Source organism: Clupea harengus, chromosome 19 (assembly GCF_900700415.2).
Source record: "Clupea harengus chromosome 19, Ch_v2.0.2, whole genome shotgun sequence".
NCBI lineage: Eukaryota > Metazoa > Chordata > Actinopteri > Clupeiformes > Clupeidae > Clupea > Clupea harengus.
Window position 1 is genome coordinate 23,878,203 of NC_045170.1, and position 22,136 is coordinate 23,900,338.

The window sequence follows — 22,136 nt, forward strand, 5'->3', positions numbered from 1 at the left end:
AGGGAGATCATGTGTTGGTTTCCAAGGAAACGCTGGGTTAATGTCTAACTGCACTGCAGGCCGCTGGGGACACCACGCAGGGGATGGGAAGGGGATTTCCAGGCCAGAGTTGCAGAAAGGCATGTGGAAGTGCATTCTGTTGGGAGTGAGAGGGCTAATTGGACCACAGTGTTAGACATTCAACTGACAACACAGATAACAGTCAACCACAATAGAGCCAAGAGGCAGTGAAAATAAAACACATGAAGCATTCAATTCAATTCAATTCAATTCAATTTTATTTATATAGCACCATAACAATACAATTGTCTCTAGGCGCTTGAAACGCAGACAGGTGGTCATTATTTACAAAATACTAAATATTTAGCAAGTAAGGAGTTTGTAGATAAAGAAAGATAAAGGAAGTTGATGATGTAATGGAAGATGTCTGTGTATGATCCATGTATTGTATGCTGAGGGAACTGTGGCCTACCCCTGTGGTGCAGGCACTGCTGTCAGAGCTGGCCGAGCAGTCTGGGAAGGTAGAGGAGCTGAAGGGCACTTTGAAGAAGCTGATCTCAGAGAACCCAGACTCCCCTGAGGTAGACACCTGGAGGGAACAGCTCAAGGACATTGGTAAGAGTGTGTGTGTGTGTGTGTGTGTGTGTGTGTGTCTCAAAAGAGGGGGTGGAGAGGGTGATGTCTGAAAGCAAGTATTGTCAAGTTTTTTGATGGGGTAGGGTGGAATCATTTATGAAATGTCAGCCAAAAACCATGAGTGTGTGTGTGTGTGTGTGTGTGATGATCACGAGGGACGTTCTTGTGTGATGATGTGAGGCGGAGAGGAGCCAAATGGCAGCCTCTTCAAAGAGGTTAATGACAGTCCTCTAGAATAATGATGATGGTTTCTTATGAGTCTCTGTGTGTGTGTGTGTGTGTGTGTGTGTGTGTGTGTGTGTGTGATGATGGTTTCCTATGAGTGATCAGTGATGTCCTTGTGTGTGTGTGTGTGTGTGTGTGTGTGTGTGTGTGAAGTTGTTTTCGGTAGTTATAGTTCATTCAGCATTACTCACACACTCCTGACCCAGCATCTCATCCAATAGCCCTTAACCTGATGCTGCAGTCGTGGTTGGATTAGCATTAGCCATGCTAGCTGCGCTGTGTTTCTGATCAGCCAATCAATCTTTCCTCAGACTCGCGCTGGGAGAAGGCCAATGCGACGGCAGCACAGAGGCAGGCAGAGCTGGAGACGTGTGCTGATAGGCTGGGCAGTTTTGCCACAGCAGCCAGTCAGCTGGGCCCCTGGCTAAAGGAGAAGGAGCTGATGATGAGTGTGTTAGGCCCACTGAGCATCGACCCCAACATGCTCAACACACAGAAACAGCAAGTGCAGGTACTGTACAGAACACACACACACACACACACACACACACACACACACAGCATAAACCTCAATATAATCAGCATTCATAGACACATGTTCACACACTCAGTGCACACACTGACAAAATGGTTGCTAATTAACTTCAAGCATACGTTTTTCCGTACTTCATGACAGCAGTTAAGCATTCTGTGGTGGAGTTTTGTTGTCAGTGTTGACCCGTCTCTCCTCTCCGACCCTCAGTTCATGCTGCGAGAGTTCGAGACGCGGAGGCCGCAGTTCCAGCAGCTGACGCAGGCCGCCGAGGGCATCCTGTCGCCGAGCGGCGGCGGGGGGCCCGACGACCCGTCCACGGGGCTGGAGGAGGTGCGCTCGGAGCTGGGCTCCGTGTCGCAGCAGTGGGAGGGCCTGACCTCGTGCCTGACGCTGCGCTCGCAGCAGATCGAGCGCGCCCAGGGCACCAGCGAGCGGCTGCAGACGCTGCTGCGCGAGCTGGCGGAGCGCGTGGGGGCGCTGGGCGAGCGTCTGGACGTGCAGGGGTCACTGAGCGCCCAGCCCGAGGCGCTGCGGCGCCGCCTACAGGAGACGGGCGAGGTGCGCAGCGAGCTGGAGCAGCGGCGAGGGCAGCTGGCGGAAGCCGAACAGCTGTGCGGCGAACTCAGCAGCATCGTGGCCGAGCCCTACCTCAGGGACGAGCTCAAGAAGAGGCTAGAGAGCGTCAGCGGACCCCTCAAGAATCTGGAGGACAGAGCTGGTGAGTGAGTGTGTGTGTGTGTGTGTGTGTGTGTGTTAATAACACACTACACTACTAAGCAGCTGAATTGCATGTCATCTTTGTATGCCCTACCATTCTGCTACATTCAGCTCTACACAGTGTCAGTGAGAAGTGGCTTTTGGTTGAAGTGTGGATTTGGATAAGTGGTGTTGGAATGAAGAGTTTTCCTGTGTCAAGTACCTCCTCTGAAACTTTTCCATTTCTTTTTTCCCATTTTCTCTCCCTTATCCCCTCCTCCATCTCTTCTTCTCTGTGTTTCTCTCTGTGCTCCCCCTCTCCAGCGGACGGTCTGTCGCAGCTCCAAGCCGCTCTCTCGAGCACGCAGCAGTTCCAGCAGATGTTTGTGGAGCTGCGCGGCTGGCTGGACGAGCAGCAGGGGGTCGCGCAGACGGGCGCAGGCGCTCTGCCCTGCCAGCAGGGTGCGCTGCGGGAGCTGCTCTCCCACCACGAGGAGCTCCAGCGGGGCGTCGCACAGCACAGGGGCCCCTACGAGCTCATCCAGGCGGAGGGCGCCACCCTGCTGGCCTCACTGCCCCCTGGTGGCGAGGAGCGCTCGGCGCTGCAGGCCAGACTAGCCACTCTGAGACAGGACTGGGACGAGCTGAGCCAGAGGCTGGGCGAGCGGCAGGCCCGGCTGAAGGAGACGCTGGGCCGGGCGGATCAGTACCAGCAGCACCGGGCCGACCTGGAGCCGTGGCTGACGGAGTGCGAGCAGCGCGAGGCGGAGGTGCGGCCCGCCCTGGACGCGGCGGTCCTGGACGAGGCCCTGCAGACGGTCCGGCAGCTCGGCCAGGACCTGGAGCGCCGGGGGTCGCAGCTGGACCTCCTGAACGCCGCCGCCGACCAGCTGCTGGAGCTGAGCCGCGGCGGAGGAGAGGAGGAGGTGCGCGACGAGAAGGCCGGGCTCAACCGGCGCGTCGACGGCCTGTCGGAGCGCCTGCAGGGCCGAAGCGCGCAGCTGGAGGAGCTGGTCGGACGGCTGCGGGAGTTCGAGGACGGCCGGCAGGCGGTGGAGCGGCGGCTGGAGGCGGCGCAGCACCAGATCGAGGTGCAGGAGGCCCTGGGCCCCCAGGCCTGCAGCCAGAAGAGCCTGGAGCGGCTCCGCGGGCAGCAGGAGGCCCTGCACTCGCTCTCCCCCCAGGTGGCCTACCTGAGGGACCTGGCCCACGGCCTGGTGCAGGACGCCCCCCACACACCAGGGGGCAGCACTGAGGGCGCCCAGCGGCTGAAGCAGCAGGCCCAGGACACAGAGAGAGAGTTTGGAGACGTCAATGAGAAGGTGAGGGTGAACACATGCATGCATGATCGCACACACACACACACACACACACACACACACACACACACACACACACACACACACACACACACACACTAATAAACACACACTCAGACCCAGAGATCTGGTGAGTATCACAAGTCCAGCAGCAGAGGCTAGTTATTTAAAACAGAGGGATGTCTGTGAGTGTATATGTGAGTGTGTATGTGAGTGTATATGTGAGTGTATATGTGTGTGTGTAAGTGTTGCGTCTAGAGAGAAAACAGATTTACTCCAGGCAATCAGCAGTGTCCTCATGCTCTATGTAGACGAGCTGCTGCATTCCAAGAGCTGACGACAGTAAAGCCAGATTCTGTCATCTGGAAAGCCAAATGTCCCACATCTGTAGCATGTGACCCATCAAACACCCCATTAAGTGTCCAGTTAAACTGCACAGGCGACGGGAGGTGCAATGGCTTGCTTTGAAATGCACCCGTATTAGTTTAAACTTTTAAAATGTTTTTCTCATGTACAATATCTGTACTATGTTAGTAAAATCAAAACAGTTATTCTGAATCATGATGTTAAAATATCTATCTATCTATCTATCTATCTATCTATCTCTCTCTCTCTATCTCTCTATCTATTTCTCTCTCCCCTACACTCTCTCAGCTTGAGCAGTGTTGTTCATCTCTGGAGTCTCGCCTGCGCGGCGTGGGCGAGGTGCAGTCGCACGTGCGTGACGTCTTCTCCCGCCTGGCCGACCTGGACGACGAGCTGGACGGGCTGAGCCCCGTGGGGCGCGACGCCGACTCGCTGGCGTCGCAGGTGGACGCGGTGCGGGGCTTCCTGGGCCGCGTGGCCGCCCTGCGCTCCGACCTGGAGGACCACGGCGGCGACTGCACGGCCATGCTGCGCCGCGAGGGCAGCTCACCGGACCTGCTGGCCCTGCGCCGAGAGACCGAGGCCCTCAGCCGCCAGGCCGGCAAGCTCGCCGAGAGGGGCCAGGCGCGGCTGGGCCAGATCGAGACCGCCACCGAGCGCGTGCACGACTTCTACGCCAACGTGGCCGAACTGCAAGGCATGCTGGGACGGGCGGAGGACAGCTTGGAAGCACAAGGTGCGGTGGGGACGGAGGTGGAGGTCATCAAGCAGCAGCTGCAGGACTATAAGGTAGGAGAACAGCTGAGACCACCTCTCTCTCTCCCTCTCCCTCTCCCTCTCCCTCTCCCTCTCTCTCTCTCTCTCTCTCTCTCCCTCTTTCTCTCTCTCTCCCTCTCCCTCTCCGTCTTTTTCTCTTTCTTTCTCTCTCTCTCCCCCTCCCCCTCTCCCTCTCCCTCTTTCTCTCTCCCTCTCCCTCTCTCTCTCTCTCTCTCTCTCTCTCTCTCTCTCTCTCACGTGTGATGCTTACCTGACAGGCGTTCCCTGTTAGTGTCCTGCTGGTTGTGCTCAGGCGGTGGTGTTCCCTGTGACTATATTTACACAGCTTATGTATGGAAGCCATGGGGGACTACTTCCCTTGTGTTCATTGTGTATTCTGTCAACTGCCTGTGCGAGGTGGCCATATTGGAAGGCACTGACTCTGTGACTGTTAGACAGGAGCTAACAGGCTGAGTCACACCATGGTGTGAAGGAGGCAGCACTGCCCACCGGCTGACAGATTATGATTATGATTATTCCCAGAGTGGAAGATTACTGCCAGGAAGAGTTCATCTTTTAGGGTTCTTTCCTCCGTTTCTTCTCTCAAAATGCCCTCCCTCAGCTGGTATGGTAGTGGTGGCGTCTCTGCGTGGGCACCCAGGTGATCTTGTCTGACTAATGGTTCTCTTTAGAAGTGTGGTAGTGGTGGTCTCTCTGCGTGGGCACCCAGGTGATCTGGTAGTGGTGGCGTCTCTGCGTGGGCACCCAGGTGATCTGGTCTGACTAATGGTTCTCTTCAGAAGGGCGCTGAATGCGTCAGAGCAGCGTTGGTTCTGTAGCGCTCTCACTGAAGAGCACAGCGTGGAGCTCTTGATCTCTGGCCTCGCAGAGGGCCGCAAGTTGGCTCCTTTTAAGTTTTAAGAGAAATGACTGTGTGTCTCCTTCCGTGTGTGTGTATGTGTGTGTGTCTCCTTCCGTGTGTGTGTGTGTATGTGACGTGTGTGTGTCTCCTTCCGTGTGTGTGTGTCTGTGCGCGCGTGTGTGTGTGTGCGGGAGAATGTGAGTGGGAATAGCTAGTGGTCCATAAATCACCTTCTTCAGCCTTGTTCTGGGCAGTAGTCCCAGCACTGTCTCCTGGTGAGTGGAATGTGTGTCTGTGAGTGTGTGTGTGTGTGTGTGTGTATCTGTGTCATGGGGGGGGGGGGGGGGGGGGGAGGAGGAGGGAGGTAGATGTGACGCATTCTCTCCAGATGCTTCTCTGTGTGGGCCGCTACCACCTCTAGAGGGATGGAGACCATACCCAACCCCCCCATCACCTCCCACCACACACACACACACACACACACACACACACACACACACACACACACACACACACACACACTCCCTACACAGACGCTGAAGACGTATTGGGCATTGTGGGAGTATGAATATAGAGTCTGCAAGGTGATATAACCATATTTCTTCTGAGAGAAAGAGAGGGGGTAGTGAGGAGAATCCATTGGTTATTTTAGAAGAGGAAGTGGAGGTGTGTGTCTTCAGAAGGAGAAGCAGGGGAACGTGGACTTAAGCTCAGCATGGCCTCTTTAAGTGCAGGGTAGCTGGTGAAACCATTTCCTAGCATACACACACACATAAACACACACACACACACACACACACACACACACACACACACACACACACACACACACACACAGACACACAGACACACACTCACACACAAACACACTCTTACTGTAAGTATGCCTGGATGAGTCACGCTCACACAAAGACACACGCTGATTCAGTCTCCACGTCTGCGTCAGGTTTCCATGGCGCTGAAGTATTGTGACCTCAGCTACTGCATCACACTCTCAGGTGCTGTTACTAGGCGCCCAGATGAACCACATGACAGGTCATCACAGATGTACGCACAAACAGAAACATGTTCAGTGCACTGAAAAAACACAGGCTGTTACCATCACTGCATTCACATAGTCAGTTAGTAGACAAGGGCATTGTGCTGGGTGTGTGTGTGTGGGGAGGGGAATGTGTGTGTGTGTGTGTGTGCGTGGGTGTTGTTTTTGCCGAGCATCATCTGCTGTGGGTGTAGATGGTTGCAGTCTTTGAAGTGTGTGTTATGTGCATGTGTGTGTGTGTGTGTGTGTCTGTGTGTGTGTCTGAATGTGTGTGTGTTATGTGCATGTGTGTATGAACAACCCTGGGTTCTCTCCAATAGGGGATTAGGCCTCCTTTCTCCCAGACCCCTCCCTCTTCTCTCTGCATCTGTCTTTCTCTCAGGGCTGGTCCTGTGTCTCATGTCTGACACCAGATCAGCTACAGGAGGAGGCCCACAGCTACCTTTGTTCTTCGCGTCTCCTTCTCTTCTCTCCCTCACTATGGCACTCTTATTCTCTCCTCCTCTACTCTCAGTCTCTTTCTCTCTCTCTCGCTCACACACACACACACACACACACACACACACACACACACACACACACACACACACACACACATACACACACACACACACACACACACTCACACACACACACACAGACATCTTTGTTTTAAATGAAAGCCAGCAGCAGGGAAGTGCTGCAAAGACCAAGCAGGCAGATAAGAAGGTGGAGGCGCGGGTGGAGGCGCGGTGGGGTGGGGTGGGTTAGAGGAGTGAAAGACTGAATGGGCTGGAATGGCAGAGAGGCCCAGAGGGAATGAGAATGAGCTGACACACATCTGAGAGGAGGAGGAGGAGAGGAGGAGGAGGAGGAGGAGGAGGAGGAGGAGGAGGAGAGGAGAGGAGAGGAGAGGAGAGGAGAGGAGGAGAGGAGACTAGAGAGGAGAGGAGAGGAGGAGGAGGAGACGAGACGAGAGAGGAGAGGAGGAGGAGAGGATGAGAGAGAGAGGAGAGGAGGAGGAGAGGATGAGGGAGAGGAGGAGAGGAGGAGGAGGAGGACGAGAGGATGAGAGAGAGAGGGAGAGGAGAGGAGACGAGAGAGGAGAGGAGGAGGAGGAGGAGAGGAGAGGATGAGAGAGGGAGAGAGGAGAGGAGAAGGAGAGGAGAGGATGAGAGAGGGAGAGGAGGAGAGGAGACGAGAGGAGAGGAGAGGAGAGGAGGAGGAGGAGGAGGGAGGAGGATGAGAGAGGGAGAGGAGGAGGAGGAGAAGATGAGAGAGGGAGAGGAGAGAGGAGAGGAGGAGGAGGAAGAGGAGAGGATGAGAGAGGGAGAGGAGGAGAGAGGGAGAGGAGACGAGAGAGGAGAGGAGAGGAGGAGGAGAGGATGAGAGAGGGAGAGGAGACAAGAGAGGAGAGAGGAGGAGGAGGAGGAGAGGATAGGATGAGAGAGGGAGAGGAGGAGACGAGAGAGGAGAGGAGGAGGAGGAGAGGAGAGGATGAGAGAGGGAGAGGAGGAGAGGAGAGGAGACGAGAGAGGAGAGAGAGAGGAGAGGAGAGGAATGGATGAGAGAGGGAGAGAGAGAGGGAGGGAGGGAGGAGTGGAGAGGTGCAGCTAAGGTTGGGTGTATGAGAGAGCAGAGGAAGATGAAGATGTCTGTCCAGGGGAAGAGAGAAGAGGAAGATGAAGATGTGTGTCCAGGGGAAGAGAGAAGAGGAAGATGAAGATGTGTGTCCAGGGGAAGAGAGAAGAGGAAGAGAGAAGATGAAGATGTGTGTCCAGGGGATGAGAGAAGATGAAGATGAAGATGTGTGTCCAGGGGATGAGAGAAGAGGAAGATGAAGATGTGTGTCCAGGCGAAGAGAGAAGAGGAAGAGAGAAGATGAAGATGTGTGTCCAGGGGATGAGAGAAGAGGAAGATGAAGATGTGTGTCCAGGGGATGAGAGAAGAGGAAGATGAAGATGAAGATGTGTGTCCAGGGGATGAGAGAAGAGGAAGATGAAGATGAAGATGTGTGTCCAGGGGAAGAGAGGGCAAACGGAGTAGAGAGATGCGGTGTGGAGAGGGGGCTCAGGGGGCCCTGCTCAGGCCTGTGTGGAGCGTGTGAAGGAGCTGATGTGTGCATGGGGGTATTTATAGGAAGTGAAGGAATGGGGTCCTGCTAAAGAGAGATAGAGAGGCTGAGACGTCCTTGGGGTTCCCCTCGCTCACTCGAGCCCCACTTCTTTTCTTTTCTTCTCCTCTGTTCTTCATCTGTCACTCTCACTCTTTGTCTCATTGTTACGCTCTCGTCTGGAGAGGACTGGGACTCATTTAGAGACGGTTCAACGCAAACAGTCAGTCTGCCCTCTACCCCCCTTCTCTTTACAGCAGACACCCAATCCAAAGTGATGATGTCATTGCTGAGTTGAGAGTGGGAGGTGGAGGAAAGAGATTGTGTGTGAGGAGGAGGCCCTGTGGGGTGTCAGATTAGTGTGTGTGTGTGTGTGTGTGTGTGTGTGTGTGTGTGTGTGTGTGTGTGTGTGTGTGTGTGTGTGTGTGTGTTTTGAACACTGATCTCATTGATCACTGAGAAGAATATAGACAGGGCATTAGAGAGACTTCTCTGTGATGGGATGCTCCGTGATGCCTGGAACAGTGTGTTGTAATGGTGATACATGGACCGTGTGTGTGTGTGTCCACAGGTCTGTGTCGGGGGATGTTTCTAATCCCAGTCTGTGTGGAATCTCAGCTGTCTCCCCAACCCTGCAGCCCCTCACACACTACAGGGTGTGGCCAGCACCCCCTCCCAAACATTCCTGTCCCCCGTGTGTGTGTGTGTGTGTGTGTGTGTGTGTGTATGTGAGGTCCAGTGCCCGAGCAGCTGAGCCCACAGCATGTGTGTGTAGGGATGGGATGGTTTGGGAATGGGGGTGGTGGGTGGGGGGACACAAGTGGGAATTCCAGAGCAGGGCTGGTGAGGGGGGAACTTCAGAGGCACAGGGAGCAGCGTCTAAATCAAGCCACGCTGTCCACACCGTCTACACCCCAGATTTCCACATCCTCACTCTCTCCCTCTCTTCTGTCTCTCTTCTCTCTCTCTCTCTTCTGTCTCTCTTCTGTCTCCCCTCTCTCTCTCTCTCTCTCTCTCTCTCTCTCTCTCTCTCTCTCCTGTTTGTGTTTCACACTGACTCATTCCCTTTCTCTCTCCCACACGGCTTCTGTCTGTCTCTCTCTCTCTCTCTGCCCTGTCTCAGAGCACTAACTGTCTGTCTGTCTGTCTGTCTCTCTCTCTCTCTGGCCTGTCTCAGAGCACTAACTGTCTGTCTGTCCTGCCAGGATAACTAGATCAGGGTGTGGGCTGCCTTTGTGGCTCAAGACTGCCGCTGGTTCCACACTAGGACAAGGACAAGGCATGCAGAGAGCACAAAGGGCATACTCTGCCCAAACAGAAACTAAACCCAATCCTTGTTCGTAAATATATACTGTTCCCATTTTATTTAGAAAGATCTAGAAACCTTTATGAAGAAGAAATGCGATTTTTTTGTACTAAATTTGTCAAGCACCTCCCCCACACTCAGGGCACATGAGAGGGGTAAATAGACCCTGCCCTGTTGGCCTTAAACCCCCCCTCCCACCTATTTTAACCCTTCTTTAAAAGTCTTGCTTCATCCAGCCAGTCCCTGGTGATGGACCGATGATGGAGGGGGTGCGCCCCACACAAAGAGGTCTCCACACGGGAGTGCTGGTCACATGGCCCTCAGGGCCGTCAGGCCTGGAGCATGGCAGCCATTAGCACCGGAGCAGGGACTGCTGCTGGTAAATGATGTCATGCAGATATAATCTCACCAATTCCCATGGACTTTTTTTTTTTCTCTCCCTCTCTCCCTCTCTCCCTCTCTCCCCCTGGGCAGTTTGCCGCCTTTGAGTGAAAAAGGGTCCAGGTCTTTGAGCTTTGTATTTTTTAGTGTGTTTCATGGTTTATTTTCCTGCCTAAGGGGATGATTTGATTGGCATAACATGGTTAGAGTAATCTGATGAGTTCATTTTTTCTTCTTCTAAATTGGCCCTCTCCTAGACCCCACTGGTGCTTATGGGATGAGTGTGTGTGTGTGTGTGTGTGTGTGTGTGTGTGTGTCTGAAGGCATGGTGTGCATGTCTGAGCGTGTGTTTCGGATGTCTGTGTGTGTGTGTGTGTGTGTGTGGCATGTGTGAGTATGCTGTGCATGCGTGTGAGTTTATATATGATCTGAGTGTTTGTCGTGTCTCGCTCCCACGTGCCGCTCAGCTCTGGTATTGTTTCAGCTGTTGTGCATTAGGCTGGCAAACTCCTAGCAGAGCAGAGCCCACTCTATTGACCCAGCCCACAGCTCACATCAGAGCCCATGCCTCGCCAGCGGCCAATGAGACGAGGAGTAAATGACCCAGTGAGCACCATAGCAGGGTCACTGCAAGAGTGTCAATCAGTACTGCTGGGGGATTGTGGGAAAGTGTCCTTTTCCCTTGAAAGACTGGTGGTGTGTGTGTGTGTTTTTCCTTAGAGACAAAGAGAGAGACGGCGGGGGAAACCGGAAGTGGAGAGAAGTGCTGTTGGTTTATTTGGAGCCCCTGTTTGTTTAATTCCGGAAAGAAATGATCCGTGTCAGGAATTGATTGCTTTTGTTAAAGTGTAACTTAGACAGATTTAACACATAGAGGCTTTTTTTTTGGAGTGAAAATGTGTCAGTCCTGTAGAATCTATCTGGTGTGTTTCTGCTCTTTGTTGTAGGGTGTGTGTGCGTGTGTGTGTGTGTGTGCTCTGCAGCTAGAGCTGAGTGATGCTGCTGGTCGTCCTCCAGGTCTGTCTGTGTGTGTGTCTGGTCGTCCTCCAGGTCTGTCTGTGTGTGTGTGTGTGTGTGTGGCTGACAGAACAAAGCCCACATTCAGACTCAGGTGGGGCAGTAAAGCACTAAAGCTGCCTGGTTAATCATGAAGCTGGGGCCGCCAGAGCAGGAGCCCCACTGCTTACCCACTGCCTGGAGACCAGACAGAGAGAGTGAGACAGACAGAGAGTGAGACAGACAGAGAGTGAGACAGACAGAGAGTGAGACAGACAGAGTGTGAGACAGACAGAGTGTGAGACAGAGAGAGTGTGAGACAGAGAGAGTGTGAGACAGAGAGTGAGACAGGGAGAGAGTGAGACAGGGAGAGAGTGAGACAGAGAGAGAGTGAGCCAGACAGAGAGAGTGAGACAGAGAGGGAGAGAGTGAGACAGAGAGGGAGAGAGTGAGACAGAGCGAGTAACAGACACTGGCACTTTCGGGAGGGAATATGTCAGTTTTTTTAGGGTTTTTTTATCGTCTGTCCTGTTGCCAATAAAGTCAGACTGCAAAAGGAATTAGAGGGTGTTAGAGACAGATTGTGGAGAGTTGAAGAGAGAAAAGATGTGTGTGAGAGGTGAAGTGAAGGGACCGTTTGAATGTCAACAGGTGTCCAGCCATGAGTAAACACACACACAAACACACACACACACACACACACACACACACACACTCTCTCTCTTTCTCTCTCTGAACCCCATTCTGTTTGTGCCACCCAGTGATTCCACCTCTCTCATGTGCAGCCAGCAGCCAGCACAGGCACACATGCACACACACACATACACACTCTCTCTCTTTCTGTCTGTCTGTCTTTCTCTCTCTCTCTCTCACACACACTCACACACACACACACTCACACAGACACACAGACACAGACACAGACTTCCACGCTACTCCTGCAGTCTGTAGGTGGAGTTTTGGGAAAGTATGTCGAGGGGTTGCACCCAACCCCCTATCCCCCCCACCCCCCTTCCTGTCTGAGCCATAACAGAGCTGTGGAGCCCAACACGAAGTGAATGAGAAACACTGTGTGTGTGTGTCTGTGTGTGTCTGTGTGTGTGTGTGTGTGTCTGTGTGTGTGTCTGTGTGTGTGTGTGTGTCTGTAGGTATGTGTGTGTGTGCGTGCGTGCATACATGAACCTCTGTGTGAGAGGAAGAGAGAGCGTGTGTGTGTGTGTGTGTGTGTGTGTGTTTGGGGGCATAATTGAGTGTTTAGATCAGTAGCATGACACAATAGTTCATTTGATTGTACCCCCCCCCCCCCCCACTCCAAATGTTAGATTCCCTCTGAATAGCATCCATAGCATCATTCTCTGTTGATAGGGGGCACATGTGAGTGTAAAGTGACGTGTGGACTTGTGACTTGGTAGCAGCTCTTTAACAGCCATAGGGAGGGAGGCAAAGAGAGAGAGAGAGAGAGAGAGGGATAGAGAGAGAGAGAGAGAGAGAGAGAGAGAGAGAGAGAAGAGAGAGAGAGAGAGAGAGAGAGAGGGATAGAGAGAGTAGGGGCAGAGGCACAAACCCCTTTTGTTTCTATAGAGAAGTTTGTCTTGGAAGCAGGCATGACAGCTGCAGCCCAACTGACAGAGAGGGAGAGATAGAGAGAGGGAGAGATAGAGAGAGGGAGAGATAGAGAGGGGGAGGGAGATAGAGAGAGGGAGGGAGATAGAGAGAGGGAGAGATAGAGAGAGAGAGAGGGGGAGGGAGATAGAGAGAGGGAGAGATAGAGAGAGAGAGGGGGAGGGAGATAGAGAGAGGGAGAGATCGAGAGAGAGAGAGAGGGGAGGGGGAGAGGGGAACAGCGATCCAGGGAGAGCTGAAATGAAAGACAGAGTATTTAGGTTGTTTGACATGCAGGCCACGAGAAGGGAGGCAGCAGAGCAGGGAGCACCCTACCCCCAGAGACAAGAGTGTGTGTGGTGTGTGAGTGTGTGTGAGTGTGTGTGTGTGACCAGCGTATGTGTGTGTTCATGTGTGAGAGAGCGAGGGAGAAAGGGCAGGCATGCATTAGTCCACATTAGCAGCTCTTTGCCAGCTATCCTCAGACACACTGCAGAAGCGTCTCAGACAAAGGAAAAAAGAAAAGAGAGAAAGTCAGGAACACATGCTATTTAAAGTGACTGGAGTGAACTAGACAGTGCAATAAAAGAACAATTGCATATATACAGAAAGAGCTTGCCATTTTGTCATAAGTCATTGCCTGCCATATCTCTGGCTTTAGCTTGGGTTGAGCCTGCCCAGAACGAGACGCACTTCAATGGCAAACGTATTAGTATCCCCAGCAAATAGAAAGGCGTGCTGTAATGGCTCAGCCTAAACGATACTTTGGTAGTAGTTTGGGTTTCCTTTCCTCGAGCCCAGCAGTCTGCTAAATACGCACACATATTTCTGTGGAAGAGAAGTTGTCTGTGTTAAAGCAGATATTATATATTGCAAAAGTGTCCATCAGGAAGTTCCCTCAGGAAGACCAGCTTTCCCCATAATCCTGGTCTATTCCGGTGTTTGTGCGGCTGGGATTTGTAGTACTCCAGGATGTTGCGCTAACAACTAGAGATGTTGAGTTTGTGCGGCTGGGATTTGTAGTACTCCAGGGTGTTGCGCTAACAACTAGAGATGTTGAGTGGCGGATTGGGTTACAGTGGAGCAGCATAGAGGAATGCTCAGAGGGGAGATGGAAATGTCGCTTCGACTTTTGTGTCTTTCACCGTTCTGAAAATGAAAAGAGGGAGGGAACTGGACAAAGAGAGAATGAAAGAGAGGTAGAGGGAGAATGAAAGAGAGGTAGAGAGAGAATGGGAGAGAGGGAGAGGGGGACATGGGGTATTATGGTTTGCTTCCTTTGTTGCGAATCTTGTTTTAGAAAGAAGCGATTGTTTACAAATTTGATGCCACTGTTTTAGAAATAAATATTGTCAATTTGTTTGACTTTGTAATTGTTTGGAAAGCCTTCCCTCGCTCTCCCTCTTTCTCTCTTTCTCTGTGTGTCATTTCTCTTTCTCTCCCTCTTTCTCTCTTTCTCTGTGTGTCATTTCTCTCTCTCTGCCTGTGGAGACGTCTGTCTCCTGCTGAAAGATTGGGTTGGATTACAAATCGGTGATGAATGTAGCAGCCTCAACCTAAACACTCGAGCTCTCTGCCCAGATATGTGAAACTTGATCAGCAGTGGCAAGACTATTATCCAAGTTTTTAATCTACTTTTAAATACTCTTTTTCTGATCACTTGTGAAAGATGATTTGTGGAGTGCTTAGTGTGGGATTACCTAAACTGTCACCAAGTGATTTTTTAGAAACACGCCAAATCCATCCCTCACTCTCTGTCTCTCTCAGTCTCTCTCTGTCTCCCCCTCTCTCTCTTTCTGTCTGTCTTTCCTGTGGCTCCTCCTCTCTACAGCTCTATCTTGCCACCCTCCCCACACCATGTTTTTTTGGACGAGGAAACCGGCATGATTGTAGCACTTCCTGTGTTCTAATACCCAAGCAGGAAACCGAACAAACGGAGCTGGATTCAAACAAAAACAGGGAGAGGGAGGGAGGGAGGGAGAGAGGGAGGGAAAGTAGAAAGAGAGAGAGAGGGAGGAAGTGTTCGAGTGAGCAAGCGCGGGAGGTGGGAGGGAGGGAGGGAGGGAGTGAGTAAGTGAGGGAGGGAGGGAGGGAGAGGAAAAGTGGGAGATTTTTTTAGCAGCTGCAAACCATTTCAGCTGTGTAGAAGAGCTGCGAAAAGAGAGGCACACAGAGAAAGAAAGAAGTAGAGAAAAAGACAGCCAGCAACAAGAAGGAAAAAGACACAAGAAAAAGAAGGAGAAGAGCAACCAGGGCTTTGTGGACCTTTGTTGTGCTGTTGCATGTGGAATTGTGGAAGACCGAAACGGGAAAAGAGAGAAAGCGAGAGACACAAGGAGGAGGGGAAAGCAGCGTGTCCGGGGATTGTCTGGGAAGCGGATTGCCTGGAGTGTGAGGCAGCGTGTGGAGCAGAGTACGTCTGGGTCTTTGCCCTCTGGATACGCTCCCTTGTCTCCCTATACTCTCTGGCTGGACTAGACTGACTCGCTTCAGCCTACCCCGACTCCCCCTCCGTCTGCTTGCCCCTCTGTGCTGCTCAGCCCCTGGAGCTCCGCACAGACCAGGACGATGGGCTGACTTTCCTTAAAAAAAAAAAGAAAGAAATTAGCCTCTTCTTTTGTTTGGTGTTTGTTCTGGAGCAAGACTGGATGATCATGCGTAGAGGGTAGGGTTTCATTCATTCATCGCTCCCTCGCGTCGGCTAATGAGAAGGAGGAGGATGAGCAGAGGGATGAAGGGGCATTCTAGACACAGAAGACGAGATTTTTCTGTCCCTCCCTCATCCTCACACACTCGGCACACTGCATGAGGCTGAATGAATGGGATGGTGTGCTGCAAGGACATTGGCAGGACAATACTGTGAGTTTCTGCCTTACGCTTTTTGTTACCTAGACTGTTTCTCACTGATGCAGTAGTTCCTATCTCCAGAGTGGAGCCCTGAGTGTTGCAAACCTTTTGTGATTTGATTTCTTTACATTTTTTGGACTGTTGTGGCACAACAATGAACTTGAGCCAGAGAGATAGAGGGGAAACAGACCCCCCCAGGCTGACACCACTGCCTTTTTTCCCTCCACTCCACTCGACATGTTTTTATATAACGCCTAACGTGGAGCAGCTCGCACCTTAAAAGGACTCCTGCTTGTCTTCGGCTGCTGGAGTGAGAGCCGTCGGAGCCACCAGGCCCTGGTGATCTTCCTGTTGTGGCACAAAGAGGAAGCAGAACGAGAGTGTGGGAAAGGAGTTCAACAGGGAGTCTGTCCCATTTGTTTTTTTTCTTGGGGGGGTGGGAGGGGGGGGGGTCCAATGGAGTTAACATGAGAATTGGGATGAAAGGATGTTATCTGCGCTCCACTCACTTCTTGGACTTTGGACGTCTCGGGGAAAAGGATATCTAACTGCTCTTCCCTTTAGACCCGCCTCCATGACTGTTTCAAAGTAAACAAAGTGATTCAAAGTGATTACCATGCTGCTACCGCCGCACATCTGCATGCCGGAGTCTGTGATGCTGCACGTTGGTATGGCAACCGCAGGGAAATCAAAAACTCATGTGGATATGAACTTGCAATGATGAAAGTGACTTCATATGAGACTTTTGAATACATGTGTTACTCCCTTTATTATTCTGACGATCCATTGAACTGATTGTGTTCACACTATAAAGCCCTGAGTGCTAATACTCACACACACACTCTCTGTGCGAAGTTCTGCCTAGCAGAAGTGTGTTAGGACTTTTCTGCCTCGCACCTCAGTGTGTGTTGGAGGGATGGGTAAGCCGCTGAGCCGACCGGACTGCTTGCGGCAGAACCCAAGGTGCCTTGGAAAGGGTGAGGATGAGGAAGCCTACATTGAAGACTGCTACGTGCCCCAGCGCTCCATCTATGACACTATGCGTATCAACGAGCAGATCGACCAGGGCACCAAGCTCAGCCAGCCATCGCGCAGCACACTGGGCTCTGGAGGAGAGGGCAGCACCCTTTCAAGCAATGGCACACTGGGAGACAGTGTTGGAGGGGTGTTTGTGGGCCGCCCCACTGATGCAGGGGTGAAGAGGCTGGACGAGAGGGTTATCTTCGATGCCCTGAAGCTCACAGGGGACCCCCAGAGCATGTCACCTGTAGGTGGCGTAAGTTCAGGCCTGCATGCTGTTCCTTCGACCTCGGCCAGCAGTGGGGCTGCAGCCGCAGTGACCAAGAGACGGCACCAGGGCAGCGATAAGAAGGACAATCCAAACCGGCGTTCCTGGAAAGTATTCATGCCTCCCAGTTACCCTGAGTTTGCAGAACGTCTGGAGTTTTCAACAGCCGAGGGTGCCGAGAAGCGTCTGTCTGGGGTTGGAATCTCCCTCTCCCCCCTCCACCCTTTGCCCTCCATAATCACTACCCCTGCTTCACACACATATACCCCACAAACTCATACACCCCCTCCCACCACATCCACTCCACCTTTGACCTCCTATGCCCCCTCACCCGTCTCATTTGGAGGCTCTCACACACCCCCTGTCTCGAGTTCCCCCTCCACCTCCCCGGCGATAAGCCCATTGCCCCTCCACCCTCTCAGACAGCGACAAACCCCCCAGCTCTACTCCCCACACCAGAAACTGCCCAAGCCACAATCTCCCCTAGCTTCACCTTCTAAAGACCAGCGGCCCATGCTGACTTCCCCCCTCACCCATCCCCAGCAGAGGTCTTCTGGCTCCCCCCATAGCAGCCCCTTTGCCAGCAGTGAGGGAGTGAGGAGGCCGGTGGTTGCCCCTGCATTGGGGCGGAAGAGTGCCTCAGAGGAGCAGGCTGAGAACTGGGATGTGGCCACTGCTAAAGCATCAGACTCCGAGCGAGACTCCCCTTTATTGGAACAAGACCAGGACACTGCACCACTTATTGCTCCTCTGACCTCCCCAAAACCTGTATTCTGCCCCCCTACCAAATCCCGCACTTGGCCACGCGGCATTAGAGGGGGCAAGCGGTCTCGGGTGAGTCGCCTCCACCACCTTCCCCTCCTGCCACCCTTACCTCCTCTTCTGGGGGAGGACAGTGATCTTGACGAGGAGTCGATGTACCTTCTTGACCCTCCCTCTCCATTCCTGCAGGAAGGTGAGGGTGCAGCTTATGGGGGTCTGCCCCTTACCCCCTGTGTCAGCCAGGAAACGCTTGAGGAGGGGCTTTTGGGTTGGACCACCTCAGCGGCACTCAGGGAGCGCACTGCCTCGGAACTCTGCTTTGAGGAGGATGAAATGCGGATCCTACAGGAGCTGGAAGAGGACGACGAGATGGGAATAAATCCTGGAGAGAATAAGGGACAAATAGAAGAGCTGGAAGAGGACGACGAGATGGGAATAAATCCTGGAGAGAATAAGGGACAAATAGAAGAGCTGGAGGAGGAAGAGAGGCGTCAGTTGGAGGAGAGAGACTGGGAGGCTGTGTTGAAGATGGAGAGTAAAGTGACGGTGGAGCCTTGCTGGGATGGGGGTGTAGATGAACCCCAGCTGCAAGACTGGGAAACACAGCAGCTCAACACCTCAGGCAACTGGCCCCTTCTCACCCCCCCGACTGGATTTGGGGGTCCAGAGCCCACCAGTGCCTCTCCATACCCCAGCTCAGAGGCAGAATCTGATGACCTCTTCCTGGAGCTAGAAAGGCAGTGCTTGGAGGAAGATGATGGTGAAGTTTCCATGGAGACCGACTCTGGAGCTGGTCTTTCCTCTAAATCTTCAGACTTTGCCCACACTCTACCTCGAGTGGAAGAAGCTGCGGAGGGAGAGGAGCAGAGTATGTATGAGAATGTGAACAATGAGCCTCTTGAAGAGATTGATTTAATGCAGCACACTGACATCTCAGAGACTCATCCCGACACAGAGCAGAGTCTGCCTCTTCAGGAGGGGTGCTCTGAGCAAAGCCAAACAGAGAGTGCTACAGAGACCAGTCAATTAGAACAGCCAGAGGCCTGTCTCCAGCTCCACACGGTTGCTGAAAAAAGGGACGAGGGTGGAAATTTAGAGCATGTACAAGATCAAGAACGCAGCTGTTCTCCCTCTGTGGACACAAACTCTGTGGTTGGACTGTTACCAGAGTCGGATTCACATGGGATCCATGTGTCTCATCCTGACCGGACTGCTCTCTCAGACGCTGCACACACAGAGTTGGAGCTGACTGATGGCGAGAGTGACCCAGAGCCAGACAGCGGGGCATCATCAGATCCAGAGCTAGAAGAGGTAGCAGAGGATAAGGAGGAAGGCAAGGTCTCGAGCAGCCAGGCCTCACCTTCACACTGCTCCCCCAGCCCTGAGAACCCGTACTGTGAAGGAACTGTCTCTGAGAACGCTTGCACTGAGGGAACTGGTCCTGAGAATGCATACACTGAAGGAACGTGCTCCAATATCCCTTACAGTGAGGACACTGAGAGAGTGGACTCCCTCAGTTCTGAGAACCCATGTACTGATGGCTCCGAGGGCTCAGAGGACAGTGATCCAGTGGAGGAGGATGAGCAGGAGGCTGTGGCCAGTGAGAGTTCCCCAGTGCCTACTGATTCAGAGGAGGAGGTGGAGGAGAAAATGGGGGAGGTAGAATTTTCCTCTCAGGAGGAGCTGGTCTCCTCGGAGACCACAGATGGAAGCACGGGAATCACGTCGGACTGTGAGGGAGCTTCTGAGCATGACGGGACACCCGAGACAGAGGGACTGTCCTCTGAGGTGGTGATGCTGGAGCAAGAGGAGTCTCTTTCAGCTGAGGGTTTGTGTGCTGATGCTGACACATCAGTACTGGAGTTGGACATCACAAACCCAGAGCCAGGGACCATGAGCACCCCCAAGTCAGATGTGGCTCACTCTGGGACAGGGTTCCACTCCATGCACACAGACTCTATACCCCCCTCCCCATCACCTACATACCCCTCCAAAACTCAGGAGTCGGGCTCAAGTCAAGACAACAAGGATGTGGATGCTTTTGTGACAACAGACAGTTTTGTTTATCTGGCTGTGTCTGTGCCTCCCCAGTTCCCACAGGATGGCCCCCCTTCTCCTCTCCAGGATTGCATTCCCCCAATTCCCCTCTCAAAGCCACCCCCTGACTCTGAGGAGAGTGCCTTCATGTCCTCGGACAGTTTTGTCTACCTAGCTGCCCCTGAGCGCATTGCGGTCGTCACTGACAGCGGGTCTGCCTGTGAGGATGTATGGAACCTTGACTCTGAATCGGAGGGTAGCCAATTAGGCGTGGACTTTGTCTTAGGCTCCATGACTGGAGACAGTGATTGGGAGTCAGAGGGGTCAGGCCTTGACCCTATTACCTCAGCAACCAGGGACCAGTGGGAGAGCTTGGAGTCTGGATGCTTGGAAGGACTGTTCAGTGAAACGCATCTTGACACAGTCTCTCTTACAGCCTCAGATGATCAAGATGCTAAGAGCACACCTGAGCCACAGGTGAGCTAAGAGGTAGCCTCACCTCCATGTGTTCCTTACACCTGGAATCTCAAACTGAGACTGAGGTGTACCCGGTCTCTCATTTCATCTACTGTGTGTAGGTTAGTGCTGAGCCCAGTCAGTAACTTTTTGACCTTGCATGCTAGTCTTGTTGGCCAGAAAACATCAGTCTCCCTCACTTTCTCTCAGGATCTAAATATAGTAGAGTGAGATTTCTCAAGACTCCACCAGTCTTCCTCCATAACAAATCTCAACATCCTGCTTCTTCTGTTTCTCTGTCCATCTATGTGTGTGTGTGTGTGTGTCCAGGCTTGAAGTCTGACGATAGCATTGCAATTGTATGATTTTAGTTAAATTATTGCATTTAGATTTACTTTTCACATGGTGTGTGTCTGTGTGACATTACTTTAGTATAATTGCAGTAGCTGATTATTATGAGTTACTGGGAAAATAGCTTGCACATGATGCAAGTAGAGGTTAAAGGTGAGGAAAGTCCCTCCATGATCTGTCTGTGTGACAGTGTTCTTTTACATAAGTATACAGAACAGATAGGCATAGACATATGTCTATTCAGATTTGTACTGCTGTGGATAAAGAAGGATCTATGCAGCCTTTTGTTGAGTTGTCTTGCCATGGTTTGGCAGTGGAGGCAAAATTAGCCTGATTTGGAGAAAGCTGAAAGCAAGCAGTATGCTTATACAGTATGCTTATACAGTATGCTTATACAGTATGCTAGCAGATGGCCTCTTTTATGTACATTAATTCAGATCAGAGATGAGAAAATAAACATGAGCATAACCGTAGGACTTTAGGGATCTTTTGGTTACTGTTTCTGCCTGGAAACCCAATCTAAATATTTTGTTCATGATTTAGTTGTAGCAGTATGTGTGTGTCTGTGTTTTGACACTTGTGTCTATGTCATACTGGAGATTTTGGCGTAGGGTACATGGTGGCTGAGGCCTCTTCATCTCTCTCCTCTCAACAGTCTCCCGCTCTCTCTATCCCTCCCCATTTCTCTCTTTCCGCTTTTCCCTTATTCATTATCTATCTTTCTACCTCGTTCTTTCTCTGACTCCTCTCGTTGTCCCCATCTATCTTTAGGTCTTTTCACTTCCTCTGTTGGCCTTTATTATATTAATGTCTGCCTTGAGCCCCGGTGGCCAGACTTGTGTGCTCATCCGCATCTCGTTCAGCTCTCCCCTCGGCTGTGGGCAGGCCCACTCTAGCCGGCCAAATGCAATCAGGCGGCCTGCTGTCATGAGAGATTTGAAGCAGAGGATTATAATTGCAGAAAGGAACAGGATCAACAGTCCCAAAGAGCCCCAAACACTTGAGGATGCCTCTAGTTTGGGGGAAATGCAGAGGGAGGGAGGGAGAGAGAGAGAGAGAGAGAGAGAGAGAGAGAGGCAGGGGGTGTCTGGAAAAGAAGATCAAATTAATTGATATTTCTTTGGCAAGCCAGCTAACTTGGAACAAGAGCACTGTGATTCACTTCTCTTCCAACCCTCACACCCAACTCCTGCCCCCCCCCCCCCCCCCCCTCTCTGATGGGCCCTGCCATGGCGATAAGGAAGTGAGAAGTAAACAGTGAGTTCTGTAGGCGCAGCTCACTGTTGCCAGTTAAGAGCAAACACACACTATGAAGCCGTTGTGGTATAAATAGCAGATAAGGACGTGCCAGCCCTATCAGAATAGGACCCCGGCCAAGCGCACCCCCGCAGTGTTAAAGAGCAGAGCCGAGGGGAGGGTGGGGGAAGGACTCAAGGGACACTAGAGGGTAGTGGTGGTGGGAGGGGGGTGTAATTGCCCCAGCTCTCATTGGAACATGACGATGGTCAGACTGTGTATTTACACTTTGTGGGGTTTTCCTGTGGAAGGGAGTTGTCGTCCGTTCACTGTTCGAGTTCCTAGTGG

The 22,136-nt window shown here is 52.3% G+C and overlaps 1 protein-coding gene across 1 annotated transcript in view; it reads left to right on the plus strand.

Moving 5' to 3' along the window:
• Window positions 1–22,136, plus strand: part of macf1a (microtubule actin crosslinking factor 1a) — a 181,710-nt gene that overhangs the window by 125,040 nt on the left and 34,534 nt on the right. The window contains 5 exon segments of the mRNA XM_042710701.1: window positions 486–615; window positions 1,173–1,372; window positions 1,604–2,114; window positions 2,417–3,414; window positions 4,066–4,566. Of these exon segments, the coding sequence (XP_042566635.1) occupies window positions 486–615; window positions 1,173–1,372; window positions 1,604–2,114; window positions 2,417–3,414; window positions 4,066–4,566 (2,340 nt within the window).